The sequence below is a fragment of the Astatotilapia calliptera genome, chromosome 8 (assembly GCF_900246225.1).
Source record: "Astatotilapia calliptera chromosome 8, fAstCal1.2, whole genome shotgun sequence".
Classification (NCBI taxonomy): domain Eukaryota; kingdom Metazoa; phylum Chordata; class Actinopteri; order Cichliformes; family Cichlidae; genus Astatotilapia; species Astatotilapia calliptera.
In genome coordinates, this window is record NC_039309.1 from 15,856,004 (window position 1) to 15,875,833 (window position 19,830).

The window sequence follows — 19,830 nt, forward strand, 5'->3', positions numbered from 1 at the left end:
TACATGTATTTATTATTGACACAGACTGTTTCTTTTTTTGACCACACACAATGTTCAGTATTCACAGATAATAGAGATCTCACTTGCAACATTTACAAATAGTTCAGCAGGTTTAGACAGCGAAGGTGCATTTAAGCAGCTATTGACATAAACTGATGCCCGTGCATGATGTTTAGTAGTCCGTGTAATATAACAACTGCCACGATACTGAGTAGATACTAGTATTTTGCAATCTTGCAACAAAAGATAATGTTTTTTCCCCCCTTACTGCTCAGTCATTCTACAACCATTATGTCAAAGGAAGTTAACAGCATGCAGCACTCCTGAGAAAGAGGAAGGTTCAGTTTGAGCGTTTCAGCTATAAGACTACAGTAATTTTCCTCTTTTTTACAATATTCACCAGTGTACATGCTTCATGATAATGATAGATTTTTTTTTAGGTAATAACATCAGAAGTCTTTGCACAAGGAATGTGTAAGTTTAAACCAGTGTAGGTGTTCTAACAGCTGCTACATCCTGGCACCAAATAGCAGTCCATGGGTAAACCTCTACGATCTGTCTAGAAACAATACTTGACTGCTTAGAAGTGACTAATGCTAATTACACAGCGTGTTTTGGAGTGTAGTTTTACAATTCTCTCAGCCAGTGTCATTCAGCTAACAGTGGGTTCAGTTTACCTCACAAGCTGACTTTTTACATGCAATAATCACCCCAATTCTTGTCTTCAGAATCCAAATGATGACACATAGATGCACATAAAAGTATTCAGTAGTGCAGATGCTGTGCCAGATCAGCAGACAAAAGGAGCAGACAAGTAAACAAAGATAAAACTTCAGATTAACTGGCCCTATTGACTTGTTGCTCACAGGATAAAATGCAAAATAACACTCATTCTGAAGCTGGTGGTCCAGCAACTATTCAACTACAATTCAAGCACATTTTAAAAAATATACATCTTTCATATAAACCCCCCCTATCATCTTAACCTTAACTTGTTGTGGTAATCTATACACAAAAACCACACATATCATGAACATCACATCCTGATTAATAAATAAGGACAAAAATGAATTAAGACCACTAAGTTCAATGGCAAAAGACTAACCGCACTTACAGAAACAGACACAAAAATGCCGTGACCATCACATGAATGCCTAGTACAAATGAAAAACAACACAGGGACAGATCAGATAAGCATGTTTGTCATCAGAGATGGCTCTGATTGTCTGAGATCCATTGCTCTGTTTCACCGGCTCACAAGGTGTGAAAACTCCAACCTCAGGATTTAAGGATCACCTTGCTATTCCAGTGTTAAAATAAGCTGTGCTTTAAAAAAATACTACAAAGGTAATCTGAGTTTTGTTTCTTTTTATACAGTTTGTGTGCACAAATTTGTGTTTGTCTAACATCCTGAAGTACTGCTGTCGACCTCCGTGTTCCTGACTTCCAGCAGGCTCCGAGGGGATGAGGTGTCTGTTAGAGAGGGAAAACGGATGTGGGGCGGTTCTACAGAGTTCCCTCTGACTGTGATATGGTCCCATCCACCCTAAAAACAGTGACACAGGGGTGATAATTATTATTACTGAGGATAAGCTTGTTTACCATCTGTCTATAAGCACTAAACAAAGCCTTGAAAACTGGGAGCCACACCTTTCTGTTGTTGTTCTACTGCAGTTTGCACATGAAGACTGAAGTGTTCCAGCAACTAATATTTACTCTACTGTTCTTGTTTTTTTCAAACGGCAATAAGCTTGATATACTTTGTGTTGGTAATTGTAGTTTTCAACACCTCCCATCCAACTCATATTAAAAAAAATCCCCCATAAAAACTGCATATATAAAATGTGACCCCTCTTTTTTAATGAAAAAAATAAACAAGCCAAAAGAAAATAATATTACAATTAGCATGTTGAACACACCCCAGATTATGTGCAGCGTTTACTTTACTTGAACAAGCTGCACAGGATGCTTGATGATGCTTTTTAGCATTAAAAAACAAGGAGACAAACTTCAGCAGATAACAGAAAAAAATCTAAGTCTGTGGGAAAATGTGATGTATAAATATATCTGCTGGAGACTGCCGTGCTCAAAATATCAACAACTACCAATAAAATGCTGCATTACTGTGATAACAATATGCCTTTATTTTGTTGCATTTTGGGAAGGACAGGATCAGTAAAAAAAATGGTGACAATTCACTCATGACACATATACAGTAGAGGAAATTATCGGACCTCATGTTGAATAAGTTTGCTCACTCACGAAGAAACAAGTAGTTTCTAATTTGTTATGGTAGTTTTACTTTACTGGAAAGAGATATATATCAACCAAAAATCCAGAAAAAACATATTACGTTAAAAGTTATAAATTGATTTGCAAATCACTGACTGAACTAAGATTACAGATTACAATCAGTCCAGTCAATCGCAAATACTCCTGATCACCTGGATGGAAACTGAATTGCTTTCATATTGGAGCTGTTTTTCTGCAAAGGGTACATGACGACTTCAGCACACTGAGGATCTTGATAAATAAATCGAGATCATGTGTTTTTTGGTTGATATTCTTTCTCTCCACTAAAATGAAACTAGCATAGAAGTTAGAAACTGTTCAGAAACTGTTATTTTCCAGTCATACTGTTCGGTTTCTTTACCCCAATGCCATAGTCCCAGGACTGTCCTTTGGGCTGCATGGGTTGGACTGCGAGTCGATGGCACACCGTCCCGCAGCTTAGACTGTGGCTGCCCTGCACCTTGTCTGCTATGATCCATACCTGCAGCCCCAAAACAAAAGCAACAAAATCACCCACAAATAAACACGCGGTGTGGTACGTGTTCCCTGAACTGAATCACTTTTACATTACAAGCGCCACAAATTAGAAAGACAAGAAGTCTGAACCTCCATGCCTATAAATATGTGAGGTAAAATCTGTTAACTGCATTCAGCTTTTAAGGATGAAATGGATGAAGGTGGTGCCATAATGTCCTACCTGGTCCAGAGGGCCTACAGAGACTTTGCGGACATTGTTAGATACGTGTTCCCAGGAGGAGCCCTGAGGGTAGCTGGGGGTCACACCCTGTCGGTACCACAGGTTACCTTGATAGAAAAACACCCACATCAGACATCTCGTAAAAATACATACCAGGAACTATAAACAGAACACACTACATCATTCATCTATAAAAGTAACTTATAAACCTAAGCTGTAAATAAAAATCTGTGCTGCGTTTTGTGCTTTACCGTTCTCATCTACAGTGTAGACCGATGTTCTTCCCACAGATACCTGCTTCAGCTTCTGTTTGGCTGGAGATGGGATGTGGTACCAACAATCTCCTGCAGAGGGAGACACCCGCACACATAAAACACAGGTAAAATGCATCTGCTTGAGTAAATTTTATTTCAATATGCAGACATGACAAATGCAATTAAAATTTTCAGCCTTCACTGTCAGTTTTCATTTTTTCCCCACTGACCTGCCGGGTTCTGTGGTGACACAGATCCCCTGTAGAAGGCAGCTCCGTCCCTGGCAATAGCCCACACCTGGCTGGCAGCCCCAATGGAGATGGACTTGAAAGGCTGGTCTGTTCCCACGTGGAGCCATGAAGATCCCTGAGAGAGCAGACAGAGAAAGCACTGCCTCTCAAAAACCTGCTTCTTCATATTCAGATGTTCATAAACAGAAATAAAAGAAACTTTGGAGGTTTTTGGTCCATTGATAAACATCATTTCTTTTTTTCCCCCCTTTCCTTTTTTGTCTTTAGAAGCACTAATAAATTTAGCATAAAATAATACAATAATTATCTTTCTCCAAATGAGAAATTAAGCCAAATATAGCTACCCTAACTCTGGCAAATCTGCATGCTGCAAGCCGCTTTTCAACCCACAACCAGCTCCTATTCATGGAACGTCTGACTTAGTCAGTCATCATTATCATCATATCATATTTCTTGTCATTAATGCCCTGCTGATAGAAATTACAATCTTCTTTTGACTGAAGTGGTTGTATTTGAAATAAATGCAAATATCTCTCAAACTCTCCACACTAGAAGCCCACATTAGAACTAAAAGAACCTCCACAGTAAAAATAAGTGACAACGTGCTAATGCACCTCTCTGTACTTTGCGTGCATTTGTTATGCAAGCGGAAAAAATGACAATAAGCTTTAATGGTTGCTCTCCAAAGATGTTAAACCAGTTCATTTGGTGTCCGCTTGCATATTATTAATGACTCACAGCAGGCGTCAGGGCGGTGACTCCCAGTCGGCAAAGCACGTCGCCCTTGTTACTGATCGCCCACACAGGAACCATGTCCACGGTGCTCTGAGCTGCACATGGCAGGATGGTCACATCACTTAGTGCGATGGGGGGAACTTCTTGCCAAGGTCCTGTAGTGGTCAGTTTACACTTCCTGCGCATTAAGGCCAAATAAACAGGTGTCCTTGACAACAAATCTCTTCAGTTAAATACCTTCCTGCACATTATTTCAGATTCTCTCCAGAATTTAAAATTCTACAGTAACAAACGTTATATGATTAACACCATAATATATTGTGCTGATTATGGCCCATTTGTCCCAGTCTGATTAAAAAACAAACACAGGGATGGCAACTTTCAGAGTGCTGTGTACCTGCTGAATAAATAGTGCACAGACCAATGCTTTTTATAGTACCTTGCCCATCGCCTACGACGCACAAAGTCCTTCATCGTTTTATAGCCATGATATGACCTGCACAGACACATGGGGAAGCGAAAGAATGAATTAAAGGAAAGATAAATAAATCAAGATCATAGTTTGAACCAAGTGAAGCAGCAGGTGGGGTTTCAGGAACAGCATATGAAACCTACGCTGGAAAATCAGCTGCATACTGCCAGCCTTCTCTGTCCGTCCCGCCAGACACGCTGTAGTCGATAGCCCATTCTGACACCTGAAAACAGCAAACAGGGGAAGTGAAACACTCAATGCACCTGCAGATCTGGCCACACCCCTTATGTGTGATATATTTAAGAAAAGATAGTAGTATTTTTCAAACTAATGGTTAGAAGGCAAGAATAGCAGCTACTGTAATTATCACAGAGAAGGTTACAGATCAACACGGGGAATCTCCCACTGTGGGTGTGTTTGCCTACCCATGTCCACTGAGGGGAGGGAGGTTTTGTATTTGCTTTGGTGCACTCGTGTAGCCCTGAAGCATCACTCCACATGTAGCGGTCTGTTGGTAAGCCTCTAAAAGAAAGAATAGCAACGTTCAATGACAGAAAACACACACAAATCAAAACAACATGTGATTCAGCTGAAATGACTGTTAAAATATATTGTCTATTTGTCACATCAGAGTGCAATGGCAAAGTTTTAAATGTTTCCACAATTGCTCGGTTTATGTAAACATAATAATAATAAAATAAAATAAAGAAATCTCAAATGGACTTGATGAGATGTTGGCTTTTGGTGTAGCTAGGCAACCTTTCAGTACACTGTTCATCAGCTGGTCTTTGTGGAAACTAGGATCCTGTTTCTCCCCCCAAAATACAAAAATAAAATAAGAATCACACATATATTAATGTAAAAAAAACAAACAACTAAAATCCACTGTTGTAACAGTTAAAGTGGAAGAGAATGGGATCAGAAATTCTCGATTAACTTATTTTTAGTGAAACACCTGCACCTGCTGGTGTTGGCAGGGAGAGACTAAAAAAATGACACCTACCTACTGCAGCTTTTACAAATGCATGAGATTTATTACATTTATTACATGTGAAAATTTCCCCTCTTTACAGTTATATTTGTCTGAGTGCAGAGGAGATAACAGGAGATGGGCTGTTACAGGAGGAGTGCTGGATAGGGCCCTAGAAGAGCATCAACACAGAAGCAGGACTGGTATGAGCACAGGTCCCACTAAAGGATGAAACCGTCACAGAGTCTGTTTTGGACAGTTTTGCTCAGAAACATGAACATGCCTATTAGAAGTATTTTTGTAGGGCTCCTTTTTCTCCATGCACAAAGGAGCAAATACCGGTCCTGCTGTTGGGTTGACGCTCTGTCTCTCTCAAAACATTCTTGCAATTTTACTTATGCGTGTACTATGTTAGACAAGCTGTACTACCGGTGCAATGTAAATGCCAAAAAGCAAAACTAGAGTAAATTCAGTCAGGAGTGATCACATAAAACAAATATGTAGAACTGCCTTCATACATTTGTGCAATCACTAAAATTACAAACATCCTGTTTCGAGTGATGCTAAAAAATTATTTCATGCATTTATTTCCTCTAGGTTGGACTATCGTAATTCATTATTATCATGTTTCTCTGAAATCTCGGTGAAAAGCCTTCAGCTGAATGCTGCAGCGAGAGCACTGACAGGAAGCAGTTAGAATATATTTCTCTCGTACTGGCTTCTCTTCATTGGCTCCCTCTTAAAATCCTTTTCTAAAATTCCGATCTTAGAGACTTCACAGTATCCTAACAGAGCACATCACTCTGAGACTGCTGGCTTACTTGAGTTTTCAAGTAAGCTTTCAGGCCCCTCTTCTGTGCAACCAGGTCCCAGTTTGGATTTGGGAGACAGACACCCTCTCTATTTTCAAGATCAGGCTTAAAACGTTCCTTTTAGGTAAAGCTTATAGTTAAGCCTGAACCATAACTTAGTTGCAATAGGCTGTAGTGGGTGAGTATTTCTTCTTCACTTACTTCTTTATGTTTATATTCGATTGCATTTAACCATTAGTAATCATTAAATTATTTTGTCCCGTCTCCCTCCGCTCACCCCCCAAATGGTCATGGGAATGGCCGCCTCTCCCTGAACTTGATTCTGCTGGAGGTTTCTTCCTGTTAAAAGGGAGTTTTTCCTTCCCATTGTCACCAAGTGATTACTTATAGGGGGTTGTGGGATTGTTGGGGTTATCTCTGTATTACTGTAGGGTTTTTACCATATAAAATAAGCCATCTTGAGGTGACTGTTGATGTGAATTTGTGCTACATAAATACAAGTGAATTGAACTGTTGCTTCTCCGGTGCACCTGCTCCTGTACTTGCACCAGCTTAGATTAAATTAATTCTTATGGTTCCTAAAAGGACAGATTGGTATCCCTGGAGTTTAACTGACTTTGTGTTACACAGTGGACATATTGTACAGCTAGGTATTAGACTGGATATTTCTGTGTCCTTGACATAGCAGAATTAACTCTACAAAACAAATTATCGCATATATTCTGACAACACTTTCCAACAATAAAGCAACAGAAGCTCCACTCTTGCACAGTACCTGTTGGTGTAGCCAGTAACGGGGTTCCACCGCTGATTCTCATAAATGTAAACGCTCTTAACGTCCGTCTGGGTGTAAATATTATCTGTGCTGCTTGCCAATCCCTGGAAGAACCCTCCTCCGTAGCCCCCGGTGTAGATCCAGGCTGTGTGGTCAAAGCCGATCCCCCACACTATCCCAACACTGTTACACTCCACTATATGCAGATGGCCTCCAACCTGCCGCCAGAACCTGCAGAGAGGAAAGAAATAAAGCTAAGTGGTTAGAATAGAAAGTCATATAGCAGAAGGTTAAAGCCATCAGTCTAGTGACGTGCAGCTCATTCTTACATCTGGTCGCAGGGTGTCGGGTAAGGCACGGCCTCTAGGCCAGGTGAGGGCTCACTGACAAAGATGTCCCCTTTACAGGTAATGGACCAGATGGCCTGTTTGGCGGGAGGACCCTGGATCCCCCTTGAGTCACAGCATGACACACTCAACAATGCCAGCTGAAGAGCAGGACAGAGCAGGCGGAGGGAGGCAAAGATGGAGAAACAAATGACATTTTTAGATGATATACATGAATAAATGCTGCATAGTATTACATTATTACTTTCCACTGTGCTATTTTTTCTTTCCATACCCACCCAATCATGCATTTCCAGCTCTGTGGCAGCCGCTAATCGAATAGGCCACCTCTGTTTGGTCCGCTCAGGAGTATAGATGGCAAAAGTGTGTTTGGAGTCATTTAGCACAGGAACCAGGATGGTAACTTCATTGATAAAGGCATGCAGGTACTAAAAGAAGTGTTAGAAAAGAGAAGTTGAAATATACAGTAAGCCTTCAGTAAGCCAGTCTGCTTTGGTGTTATGTCGCAGCCAGCGGTAAATGATAATCAAAGAAAAGTTAACACATGAAACTTAAGGAAGACACTTTTTTACTAAACAAACGCACACTTCCGTCTAACCTTCTTTTCCTCATAATAGTTGTAATAGATGAACAGGATGCCGTCCTTGTTGCCCTCCGGTCCTGAGAACTGCTCCAAGGCAAAATGAACATCTATCCACTTATGTGGCTTCCAGTCTCTCCACCACTGCATGCTTCCCTTCTTCACCCACACAGACTGCAACAGGATTGGATCAAGTGAACGAATCAAATGACATGCTAATGAAAGAAACGGGTGGTAAAGTGCATGGTTGAGAAGGTACCTGTTCTATGGCTTGTTCATAATGTTTGAAATTATCAATCTCTCTCCTGGTCCGCTCGCTGAGTTGCTCAAAGATTTGTTTTCGCCAAGCTGCCGTCTGGGCTGGACTGACTGACAAACTCATGGACTGGACTGACTGGACTAAGGCTGGATGAATAAAAAGACAAAAATAATGACATCAATGCTGCTTCATTGAAACTGAGCATAAGCACTGACTTATCATCCTTTTATACAAGTTACATGTTACTTAAAGTTACATAAAAATCTAAACGTTCAATCACCGGTGAGTTAGCTCACTGAACTCACATGCAGTGTTCACAGAGTTAAACCAGCTGAGCTGGGAGTGACTGTCCACAGAGCAGCCTCCTCCACTGACCCAGGCCCACAGAGGGTGCTCGTCTCCACCATAAGGATCCTCCATGGCAAGGGTGTAAGTGGCTACTGAGGACAAGCTGCAGGTGTCAGCTGAGTCCAGCACTGCTCCAGTTTGAGCCTGCTGGCTCTGTGCCTCCTCCAGATCCACATTACTCCACTGGGTATCAAGAGGGCTGCCAGACTGGCTAGGAGAGAGAGCAACACCAGCGCAGGGGGCTTTGGCATCTCCTTCGTGTGAGATGGTGTCCTCCTCTAGGACAGTGGGAGTGGCTTTTCCAACATCTCTCGAGGTCTTCCCCGATTCTCGATCGGAGACGAGTTCAGAGATGAAGCTGTCGCTGGTGACCTTGGGGATACGGGGTTTGGGAGTGTCAGTGGGCGGGTCAGATGGGGCGTCCACAAAGGTATCCGGGGAGGTGGAGGTGACCAGGCAACCGGGCCCATCTGCAGATCCTTTCTCTAGGTCTGATTCTGCATCACTTGCTACTGACGGAGCACGCACCTCACCACAGAAAAAACATCCGGCACTGAGAAACACAGACAGAGAGAGAATTAACTTTAATATTACATTTTTAAAAAGCTAACTAGAGTGTGTGTCCTCTGAGGCGCATCCACCTCTGCAGGCTGTTTGCGCTGGCGCTGGAGTGGGATCGGTCTCCGTCTCGGGGAACGGTAATAGCCTTCCAAGTTTTCCCACTCAGCTCACTTGAGGTCACGCCTTGTCTGAAGTACACAGCTCGGTCCTCAGAGCTGATAGCCCACACCTATGAACACCAGCAACTTTCAGAAAACCTCAGCATGACTGCATCACTTGCAAACATGCAGTAATAAAGCCATGTAGCAGTCCTTATAAGATTCCCAGCAGTTACACTGAGGACACACTGAATCACCTGGTCGTTCTGTCCTACGTTGATCATGATCATTTCTCCAACCATGCTGATCCAGCCGGAGCCACACGGGTTATGAGAATTCACGCCACGCCTGAACCACACCTGGTAAAGCAGGAGCGTAGAGTGAGAGGTATTCTGAAGACATCGCAGGTTTAATCCCTGCAGTTTTAACAACAAGCTGTTACAAGCCTGTTTAACTATGTTTAGACATTTTTCATGTTGTGTCAGTCACAGTGTTGAAATTAGGAGTGAACTGTGAAGTGCCAACACAGATTATTAAAGTAAAAGATTGGCAGAGCAGCTCCTAATATTTGTTTCTGTTCTTTTACTTCGCATTTGTTGGTCTTTATGCTCCATTTACTGAGCTGAGGAAAGAAATAAATCTTCATTATAAATAAATAAGTGAAACATTTGAAAGCTTTAGCTTGGTCACACTGCCATCTTTGCACATTCAGCTAGTGCAAACTGACCAACAGAATTAGCCACTGACAAAGGAAAATGCTAAATCTTGGAAGTACTTCCACTGATTAAAAGCAGATTTTTTTTACGTGACTGCAGCACTTTCTTACTTTATTGTCCTTCGTCACAACCCAGACCACGTTGTTTCCCACGGCTACGTGTGTAGCTCCCACATCGGAGCTGGGAGACTCCACTATTGCCCAAGAGGCACCTGGATTGCAGGAAATATTAATTCTCAAACATTTACTCAGAAACACCACGTCACCCTCCCATCAGTGAGCCTATTTGTACCTTTAGGGCAGTCTCTGCTTATGCCCTCCCTGACAATGAGCTGCCCCTCCCAGAGCACAGCCCAGACCAGGTCTGCTGGGCCACAGCTGATCTGGACCACCTCTCCAGGTAGAAGCACCTCCTCCCATGAAGCGCCCTCAGGATTATGGTGATAGATTCCCTCTCTAAACCACACCTGAACAGTGACAAAGACAGATTCCGAAAATTAAGAGCTGCTATCAAACAATTTTGGTGTGACACGAATGTATGTGTGAGACAGGATCATTTTAAAGTAGTTACCATGCTGCTAACGTCTAACTCTGCTTTTAATAGCAAATGATTTGAAGCATACACAGTTAATAAACACGAATTACTTCAACAGTCAAGAAATTCTCAATCTGAGCATATAGCAGCATAATAACATTGCCACTGATACCTAAAACAAGGTAGGTGCTGCCCTGTATATATAATCTATACCTTGCCCTGCAGGGATACAGCCCACAGACACAGACGGCCCCTGGGTTCCTCACTAATTTCCCAACCTCCACAGCTGATGTCGCTGAAGGGATCTGGTAGAGTTGTGTGCTGTGAGGGGATCTGCCATGCACACAAGGAAAACAAGAACTTAAAATGCACATTCACCCATCAGCACTCATTACATGCATATGTTATGCAGTAACACCCACCTTAGCCCAGGTGTCCATTGCTTTGTACTTCCTGTAGCGGAGCCATCGCCTGCGACGGACACAGGAGTTCCACTTCTTGTCTTTAGTATAGGTGGCAGGGAAATCGATGGCATAGGTCCATCCCTGGAAACAAACATCTGAACAGGTCACACCAGAGAAAGGAAAAAAGGGCAGTAACTGAAGCAGACACGCATTTTTTAAACTCACCCCTTTCTCTGTGGGCTCTCCCTCAAAGTTTTCATCCACATACCAGTCACCCTCCCACTCCCAGCTGCTGGAGGGCAGCTGGAAGCTGTCCAGAGGTTGGTGCTGCAGACCTGTGACGTCACTCCACTGCCAGCGGTCGCTTGGCAGCAAACGTTCAGAAAAACCGTCTACGGGATTCCAACGCTGACAAAAAGTTGGGCAGAGAAAGTGAACTGCGTTAAAGCCGGTGGTGTTGCCTTTTATTTCATATTAAGGGAAAACAAGAGCACTTTTAGTGAGATATCCCATGAAGATGTAGCCACAAGAATGAAAATGACTGAGTGTCGACCTAATGGGGATAATCTGAAAGAGCAGTGTTAAAAAAAGGTTTCGTGATCTTGCACTGTGAGAATTTTTTCCCATTAAAAACTGGTTTAGGATGCTTCTAAGGTTCACTTGTTAAAGCACGTAGCCTAATGGCTTGTGGATTTAGCAACAGAGAAGTGGGACTCTGCCATATGAGGATGCTGAACATATAATGGGGAACTTTAACTTTCAATTTTACTTGTGCAATAATAATAAAAAGAAAATGTATTACAAACTTGCTTAAAGACAGACAAATAATGTGGGTTCCTTATTACATATTTCTTGGCTTTTACAATAACTTATTTTAATGTAATTACAGTCATTAAAGAATGACAGCCCCCGACTAGTCACAGAGACCCACTTGATTTTCATAGGTCTCCTCTTGGTAGCGGATGGACAGGTCGGAAGCGTGAACGTTCAGGTAGATGTTGTTGTCGCAGGCGATGCCCCAGCAGCACTGCTGTGCCGCCGTGACCCGCTTGAACTCCATCTGGGCATCGCGGCACTGATCCCACTGCTGCCCCGCCGTGGACAGGCCGTAGACCCGCCCATAGACGTCCACAGCCCACAGCAGTGAGACGGGCATGGCTGCACCTGGAACCTGACGAAGAAAATGGGTTAATGCTGATAATGTGGCTTTGAAATTACGTTGTACAATTTCCCAGAATGAATGGCTAAAACACTGAGACGTGTGCCACAACATTTGGCATCAGCTGCTGTGTAAATATGCTGAAGTATGTGTTTAAAAACACTGGGCCTCATAAAAATGTTTTGGACATGGCAAAAATAAGCGAAATTGGCTCAGAGATAGGGTTGGACACTTTAAGCAGATCAGTAAAAACTCAATTTGAATCCTTCACAGTTGGTCCATGCGTGGATTTGTACGTGGAGCCGGCAGTCTAGAACTCCCACTTCCTGGCCGTCTCCTCTAGTTCTCTTGGGAGACACCATGGTGTTCCGATGCCAGCATGGGATTTGTCCCTCCCTTTTAGACATGTGTGAAACATCATCCTAGTCAGATGGTTAAAACACCTTAAATCCCCTTGTAAATGAGTGAGTTCCTGACACTTTCTCTAAAGCTGAGCCCAGAAACACTTTGGAGGAAACACGTTTCAGCTGCTTCTATCTGCAATCTCATTTTTTCAGTCACTCCAAACCATACATGACTATAAATAAAAGCAGGAACATCGATCAGCCAGTAAAACTGACAGTTTTGCTTTCACAGTAAACAGTCTCTTTATCACAACAGATGGATACAGTGATTCTACAATACTGCAGACACTATACCGGTCCATCTGCCTCCCCCACCAATCTCCCTCACTGTATCGCAGTGCATTATGATTTTATCACAAGTGATTCTTTTCTTCCTCAACACTATATCTTATATGAAAAAGTGGGATGGTGTTCCCTAGCAAATCGCAGAGAGCAGCAATGTATGATGTTTGTTTACAAGGCTCTGCTCCCAAGATTCCCTTAGCTTACCATTGCTCCTTGATTGAATTTAAACCAGTACTTACAATGTCAGTTCATGGGACATTTTAACATTAGCTGTACCTCCTGATCAGTCTGAACTTAGAAAACCTGGATTGAAATACTTCACTGCTGATAAATAATGGAAAGAGCTACAAAGAAATTTAAAAATGCAGCTGTACTCTCTGATTTCAGCGGAATATTTTAAATGGTTGCATCTGTCTATCTGCAACTACTTTTGCATATCTTTTTCTTAATATGTGATCATGTCTTTTATTATTTATCTGTCTCAATTTTTGAATGTTTTCTGTACTCAGGCCTCTCGCATTATCCTGCCGTTTCCATGAAAGCATGTGCGTGGTCTATAACAATGCTTAGATATGTGTTATGTGTCAAAGTAACATCCACATGGACCCAATGTTGCCCAGCAGAACATTTCTCAAAGCATCACACTGCCTTAGCCGGCTTGCCTTCTTCCCATAGTCCATCGTCGTATCAGGTGTTCCCCAGCAAAACACCCACATGCACCTGGCCGTCCACATGATATCAAATAAACATGCTTCATCAGATTAGGCACATCTTTTGTGGCTCACATGCTCACTGGTGGTGCTTTCAGGCGTAGACAGGGGTCAGCATGGGCACCCTGACTGGTCCGCAGCTATGGAGCCCCATATGCAACAAACTGTGATGGACTCGATTTTGTTTGTTTGCTTCCCCATTTTTATTGCTTCTAAAATGTCAACTATAAGGACAAAATGTTCACTTGCTCCCTAGCATACCCACCCACTAACAGGTGCCATAATGAAGAGATAATCAGAGTTATTCACTTCACCTGTCAGTGGTCAGAATGTCATGCTTGATTAATATAAATATATTTTTCATGACCACTGCATATCAAGCAAAGCATACTACACAATTTAAAATGAGCAGGAGCCTGAAGACATAACCCACCAACAGTACAGAAGGAAAAAACAGGCCACAATTATACACAAATATGAACAAAGTGTGTGTGGAAAATAGGGAGATAAGGGCCAAATGGCCTCCTTAGAGAACAGTTGTTTACCCATCTGTAAACTAGTTGTTTGGATCATGCGCTGTAGTGGCGATGACCTTTGCACTGCGTTGCTCGATGTCTACTCAGCGCAATTTGCTGACCCACATTTAACACACTATACGTGTGGCATTTGTAATAACCAAGCTTGTATGTGAAATGTACACAGATCACAGAGTGGGCTCTGGGCTAGCTAAGTGGCAGTCAACTGTTTCACAGCATCTCGTAACAAGTAGGGACGCTGCTGCTGCTACAAGGCGTATCCTGTCACTCACAGCTGTACATGCAGCACACACCAGGTTGATGGTAACAATAAAATACATAAAGATATCACACACACACACGTTTGAAGCGACTGCGCTTGTTCACCCGTGGGGCTTACTACCAAGTAATAAAGTACGTAGCTGCCTATTAGCAACGGTGTAAGATTAGCTTGAAATATTGGACTATTTTCTGTAGAGGCGACTGACAGGAGAGGGACATGTGAAATGAAATGCCCCCAAACGAAGGTGTGCAGTAAAGCCAGCTCTATGATTTAACGATGCTCAGTTTGTTTTGGTACAGGCTTACGGGCTTAGCCGGATAGAAATAGCAAACAGAAAGAGTTCAAGCAGCCAACCTTGAGCCTCCTCTCATAAAGCGGCTGTCGGCGGTGGTGAGAAGTCACAGCTGTTCATTCATCCAGTGGAGAAGGATCGTAAGCTGTCCGAGTCATTCTGTGTGCCGTAGCTGCTCACTCACGGCAGAAATGATTGTTTGAAACAGGAAGTGCTGTTACTTCTGTTCCCACTGGCAGTTTCCGTGGCAGCAGGCGCTTGTAGAGGTGCTGTTTAGCAGACAAGCAGCAGAGGGCGCTGTAAAGCTATAATTCATGTTCAGGCTGTTCAGGAGTAGTACTGTGCAAATATCCCGAGCTCTCTTGTATTTATATTTTGCTTCTAAGGAGCCAGACTTCATTGAGCAATAGTTCTCCAGTCTTTCTTTGGGCATTGGCTGCTTTTTCACTTGTTTTCACTCCAGTCCTTAAGTTATGATTATAATCACTTTCTTTCATTTCAGCTAACAGACAGTTAAATTAGCGAGAAGACAACAGAAAATGAACATTCAGGCTTTATGTTTTATTGAAAAAAAAAAAAAAAAGACTATCGGTCAACACAGTGGCAAGGTACTCGGAAGAAAAGCATGTTTCATTATGGCAGTGTGATGGGTTCACTTACATCAGTGAGTTAATACGATTCAATCAACTGTCTTATGAATCACTTGCTCATCATACAGCTGAACTCAGAAAAGCTAATTCATGGGGGGAAAAGTCATTTTCCTCACAAAATAACACTTTGAATATTTCAAACAATGAGTTATTTTACTTATGCACATTTCAAATGATTGCCGTTAAAGTACATTCTCATTTTGCATAAACTGTGTTGTGCACAGAAGCTACATATAACAACTACGAAACAAACAATGAGGAGTGAAATAATTCCCTTCATCAAAAGGTCATCTTATCCATTTAATATGCAAAAGCAGCAGTCAGGCCTAACAAAAAAAAAAAAAAAAAAAAAACCAACAAAAGAAAGTAACATCCATGGCTTGGACTGAGCGTGGTGACTGCTGTGTCTGACTTTTGTTTACAGATTTATTAAATATTTCATACAAACTTATTTTATATATAAATACCTTTGTCATTCAAAACTGTGACTTAGTGTTTTTGCCTTTAATCCAATGACAAACCCCTTCTTTCCCAATATCACTCTCCCTTCATTCTCACAACTAAATACCTCGACAAATTAAAAAAAACAAAAAAACAAAACTAGTAAAATAACTAGTAAAAAAAGAAAGAACTAAAGATACAGATATTTTGGCAAGTCAGGAAGACAACCTGTATGCTTGTCTGTTTCATCAGTATCAGGTAGCAAAGGTTTACATCTGGATCTCATCATTTTTCATTGAAACAAGCCTGACCGAGTGTCTTACAAAGCAATAAAGAGACTGGTTCATTCCAAAATGAAAACAAAGACTTCATCTACCAAATAGCATATCAGTAACAACAATTTTGTAGACAACAATACCCCATCAGCCTTTTACGACTGAGGAGTAAAAAGCAATGGTCGTTCAACCTGTTTACTTGGAGTAGCTGTGTATGTGCACTTTTTCCTGGTAGTGACAGAGGAAAATCTTCTAGTGGATTTCTCTGGACTGCTTTAAAGACGCATGACTGCAATTCAGTACAATTTGATTACTTTGATAACAGCCTCACTGTTTACAGTTTTCTGTCTCCGCTCAGTATCAGCAGTCATATTAAGTTCCTGGTAAACAACGTAAAGCAAATACTTTCTAATGGCACTGCAGATCACATGGCGGCTTTCACTGCAAAGCAGCCACAGGAAATGCAACACGTTCACCAATTTAAATGCTACTTTTACTAAAACGATATGGATCAGAGGGAAGTCTAAATGTTCATTTTGTTGATGATAAAACACGCGCTGGTACTGAGGAAAAAAAAACTAGCATGCAGGCTAGTGAGATGTTGGGTTGGGGAGATAGTCAGTGTGTCGCAGAGGGGGTTGTATGATTCCAGTACAAGAGTCCCCTGAAGGCATAACAGCGGTGAAGAACCCCCACCACCACCCTAATAAGCTTAGAGTTAGATGAGTGGTGCAGATCTGTCATTTGTGACAGTCGGCTTCAGCTTGACCATGGCAAAGGGGTTCCCTCCTCTGCGGAAAGAAAATGAACAAAGATGTATGAGGTTATTGTCAAATAGATTTTTAATTAGTCATATGGATATGTGAAAATCTGCCAGCTGTGTCACTCACGCAAGAAAAGGAGCCTTTGGAGTCCCGTTGACTAAAGAAACCTGTTATTAAAGAAAAAGCAGAAGAAATGACTCTTTAACTTCAAGTCACCAAAATGGAAACAACACAAAGTTCAACAGGCATCATTGCAATCTCCAAAAACTGCCTCCAGCTATTAAGAAAGCACTAGTTGTCGGACTAGTTTGATCAGACTTCCCATCAACAGTTGTCCCCCCCCCCCCCCCGCCTTCCTTTGACATATAATTACACCACAAAACTCAGAACTCACTGAACCTGTAATCTAGACAATCTAGAAAGGCTGGCAATTGAAACACTTTTTTTTTTTTACCCTCTCTCACCTTAGGTTGGTGATAATCTTACTGCCAGCAGAGTGAAAGGTGAGCATGGAAAACAACGAGGTTCAGGAGCAGAAATCTCTGAGCTGCATGCCCCGAGGGCTGCCGTAGTCTCACAATATGTCCCGTGACAAAAGGTTTTAAAATGAACCATCAGTGGTTTCTGTTTTTCATGGTAGGTCACATCAGCTCATGCAGATAATTTTATTATGTGTATGAGAAGGCCTTTTTTGTTGTCGTTTTTTGTAGGAAACAGACATTACCCATCTTTTCCCCTAGAGAGCAGGAAACACCAGGTGTCAACAAAAAAAAAAAAATGTGACAGTTCTTAAAGCCACAGACGGGCTTTGAAGGCATTACATTCATCATTCATTGTTTGAAACATCCTGGCTTTTTTGTAGTTCTCAGCAAACTTTTACTTCTGATTAGATGAATCACAAATAAATGAGCACAGATTTGCTTCACAAAGAGAAAACCTCAATCAAATTTGTGTTAAAAAACAGAATTTCTTCTCCAGTTCAACTGATTATGTCACAAAAAAACCCCACCCTAACCTTGCTTAAAGGTGTCCTGCAATTCCCCCCCTCAAACAGCACAGAATATAATTGTGTCCAACACACACTGATCAACTATGATGTAAAGTGACCCCTGACCATTGTGACTGTGCACTGTTAGAATAATGCACAGCTTTTCCTTTGTCACATACCAGGCAATGTACACACCCCCATGGCAACAGCACTTCCTAGCAGTGGATATGGTAAGAAGGAAGGGCAATGTGTTCCTTGAGACACTCCTGAATTGCTTTTGTAGTGGAACACAAACTAACCCCACCTCAAAAAGCCCCAGATCCCAAATGAACTGATCGTTTTTGGGATGTGCTGGAAGAAGTCCTACCTCCCACAATTCACAGGACACCCAGGGGGTTCTATTATTGTAACTGATAGCTAGCTGATAGGGCTGATCTGAACATAAACACTTTTTTGGTGGTAAATTTGTAGCTCCTACTTTCTCAAACAGGATGTAAAATTTTGGGGTACGCTGAGCTGGTATTTCCCCCACTGTCGTATATTTCATAGTGAAACCCTGACGCAGCAAACTCAGAGGACAGTACAGACAGTCCAGAACAGAAAGGAAGGTGATGAGAAAGAAGTGTGCCTGGGCTTGCCTGCTGGCTCAACAGATAGTTCATTTCCAGTCAGGCAGCACAGCACAGTCACAAAATTAAATTGAGACTGTACTCTCTCATCTTTTATGCTTCCCTCTGTAACTCTTCTCTAGTCAAAACCTGTCTGGGAGTATTTTACCACCTTTTTCTCCTCTCTGATTTGTTTTACACTTTTCTTCTAGGTACCGTGGTCATGCCTGTATCTGTCAAAATTACAAACAGGCCCCTACTGAATGTGACTTCTCTGAAGATTAAACATACTTCGTGGAAACTATAGTCTTAATAAATATAGCGCATTTCCTTGAACCTTGTTTACAGAACACAGGTGTGCTTCTAGCTGTGCCATTTCAAGGGCGTGGAGCCGGTGACTGCGCACTAAGGAGATGTTGATAAGACGCGATCAGTTCGACTTAAAAGTTCTGCCTGCATGATGGCATTTATGGTACATGTGTGGCGTGACGACCCAGCAAGGGCACGTGTCCCATCAGGAAGAAATAACCTTGTGTTAAAATGATGACTAACTCCACAAACTTCAGCCATTAAACTTCGCCAATGAGCAGCAGCCGGGGAGAAATGCATGTCACATTACAGAGCAGCTGCAGGATATTAGCTTTTATAATGTCTCTACAAAGTGCAATGTTTGCTGAGGACTTAAATATATCAAGACTCCCATGCAAACTTTGCAGAAATTCATTTTTGTGAATCACAGTGACTCTGGTGGTTCTTTTTCTTTATCTCCAAGTAGCCTAGAGTTTGACATGTGGTTCAGAGTGGTCCAAAGTGGAAGAGAGAACCACAGCTGACCAAAAACCACCCCCCAAAAAAAACCCCTTTCTTTAAATCTGACTGAAATCAGTAACTAAAAACTTGCTTGTGCTTGAGGCACAGCTGTTCTGAACAGCATACCATGTCGTATTTGACAATCCTTTGACAAGTACTGCATTCTGGATTTTTCAGCAGACTAACTCCTTTCTGTTCACAGACTGGGTGTCAAAACTCAACAGAGAGAGGGGAGGGCATGTGTGAGATATGGGGTTGCAGTTAGCTCAGACCTATTTCTAATAGCAAAGAGGGCTGAAGATGACGAGCAGCTACTCTTTTCGCTCCAAGCTTTCAACAGTCACTCTTAGCTGTTCTTTGTGTTGGTGCCTAATATTAAACTTAACAGCATGTTAGTATCTGATGGAACAAGGCCCATCAAAGAAAAGCCCTGAGGGAAGGCGTGATTGGTGCAAACAGACTACTTTTATTGGACTGGAAATCGACATCACCTCCCTGTTTTTAAAAGGTGGCTCAGTGAGACGCTGCTTGAATGGACTTG

General features: G+C 42.0%; 2 protein-coding genes across 4 annotated transcripts in view; both read right to left on the reverse strand.

Annotated features, from left to right (window-relative positions):
• tecpr1a (tectonin beta-propeller repeat containing 1a) lies at window positions 1–15,034 on the reverse strand. Its single transcript, XM_026178999.1, has 24 exons — window positions 14,816–15,034; window positions 12,037–12,276; window positions 11,331–11,513; window positions 11,124–11,246; window positions 10,915–11,034; window positions 10,459–10,633; window positions 10,278–10,378; window positions 9,709–9,810; window positions 9,434–9,582; window positions 8,750–9,345; window positions 8,445–8,590; window positions 8,204–8,359; window positions 7,884–8,033; window positions 7,588–7,745; window positions 7,259–7,489; window positions 5,127–5,223; window positions 4,845–4,924; window positions 4,669–4,725; window positions 4,233–4,407; window positions 3,474–3,609; window positions 3,241–3,333; window positions 2,990–3,096; window positions 2,654–2,773; window positions 1–1,546 (listed from the first exon to the last, which is right to left on the reverse strand). The coding sequence occupies exons 2-24, from the start codon at window positions 12,259–12,261 to the stop codon at window positions 1,403–1,405; spliced, it is 3,624 nt and encodes a 1,207-aa protein (XP_026034784.1). The 5' UTR covers window positions 12,262–12,276; window positions 14,816–15,034; the 3' UTR covers window positions 1–1,402.
• Window positions 15,035–15,307: 273 nt separating this feature from the next.
• The window catches only part of baiap2l1a (BAR/IMD domain containing adaptor protein 2 like 1a), a 30,314-nt gene continuing 25,791 nt past the window's right edge, over window positions 15,308–19,830 (reverse strand). For all 3 annotated transcript variants that reach the window (XM_026179002.1, XM_026179001.1, XM_026179000.1), the window contains exons 13-14: window positions 17,010–17,050; window positions 15,308–16,910 (exon numbers count right to left, since the gene is read on the reverse strand). In XM_026179002.1, coding sequence (XP_026034787.1) covers window positions 16,838–16,910; window positions 17,010–17,050 — 114 coding nt within the window. In that variant the 3' untranslated portion in view covers window positions 15,308–16,837. The remainder of the gene's footprint in view (window positions 16,911–17,009; window positions 17,051–19,830) is intronic.

Bases quoted from the DNA above. Each gene is read 5' to 3' on its own strand.
- tecpr1a (XM_026178999.1), bottom strand. From the start codon at position 12,261: ATGCCCGTCTCACTGCTGTGGGCTGTGGACGTCTATGGGCGGGTCTAC. The intron at 10,634-10,914 runs GTATAGATTATA...GTCACTGTTCAG, and splicing joins CTGTATCCCTGCAGGGCAAG to GTGTGGTTTAGAGAGGGAAT. The intron at 4,925-5,126 runs GTAGGCAAACAC...TGCTGTTTTCAG, and splicing joins CCTCCCCTCAGTGGACATGG to GTGTCAGAATGGGCTATCGA.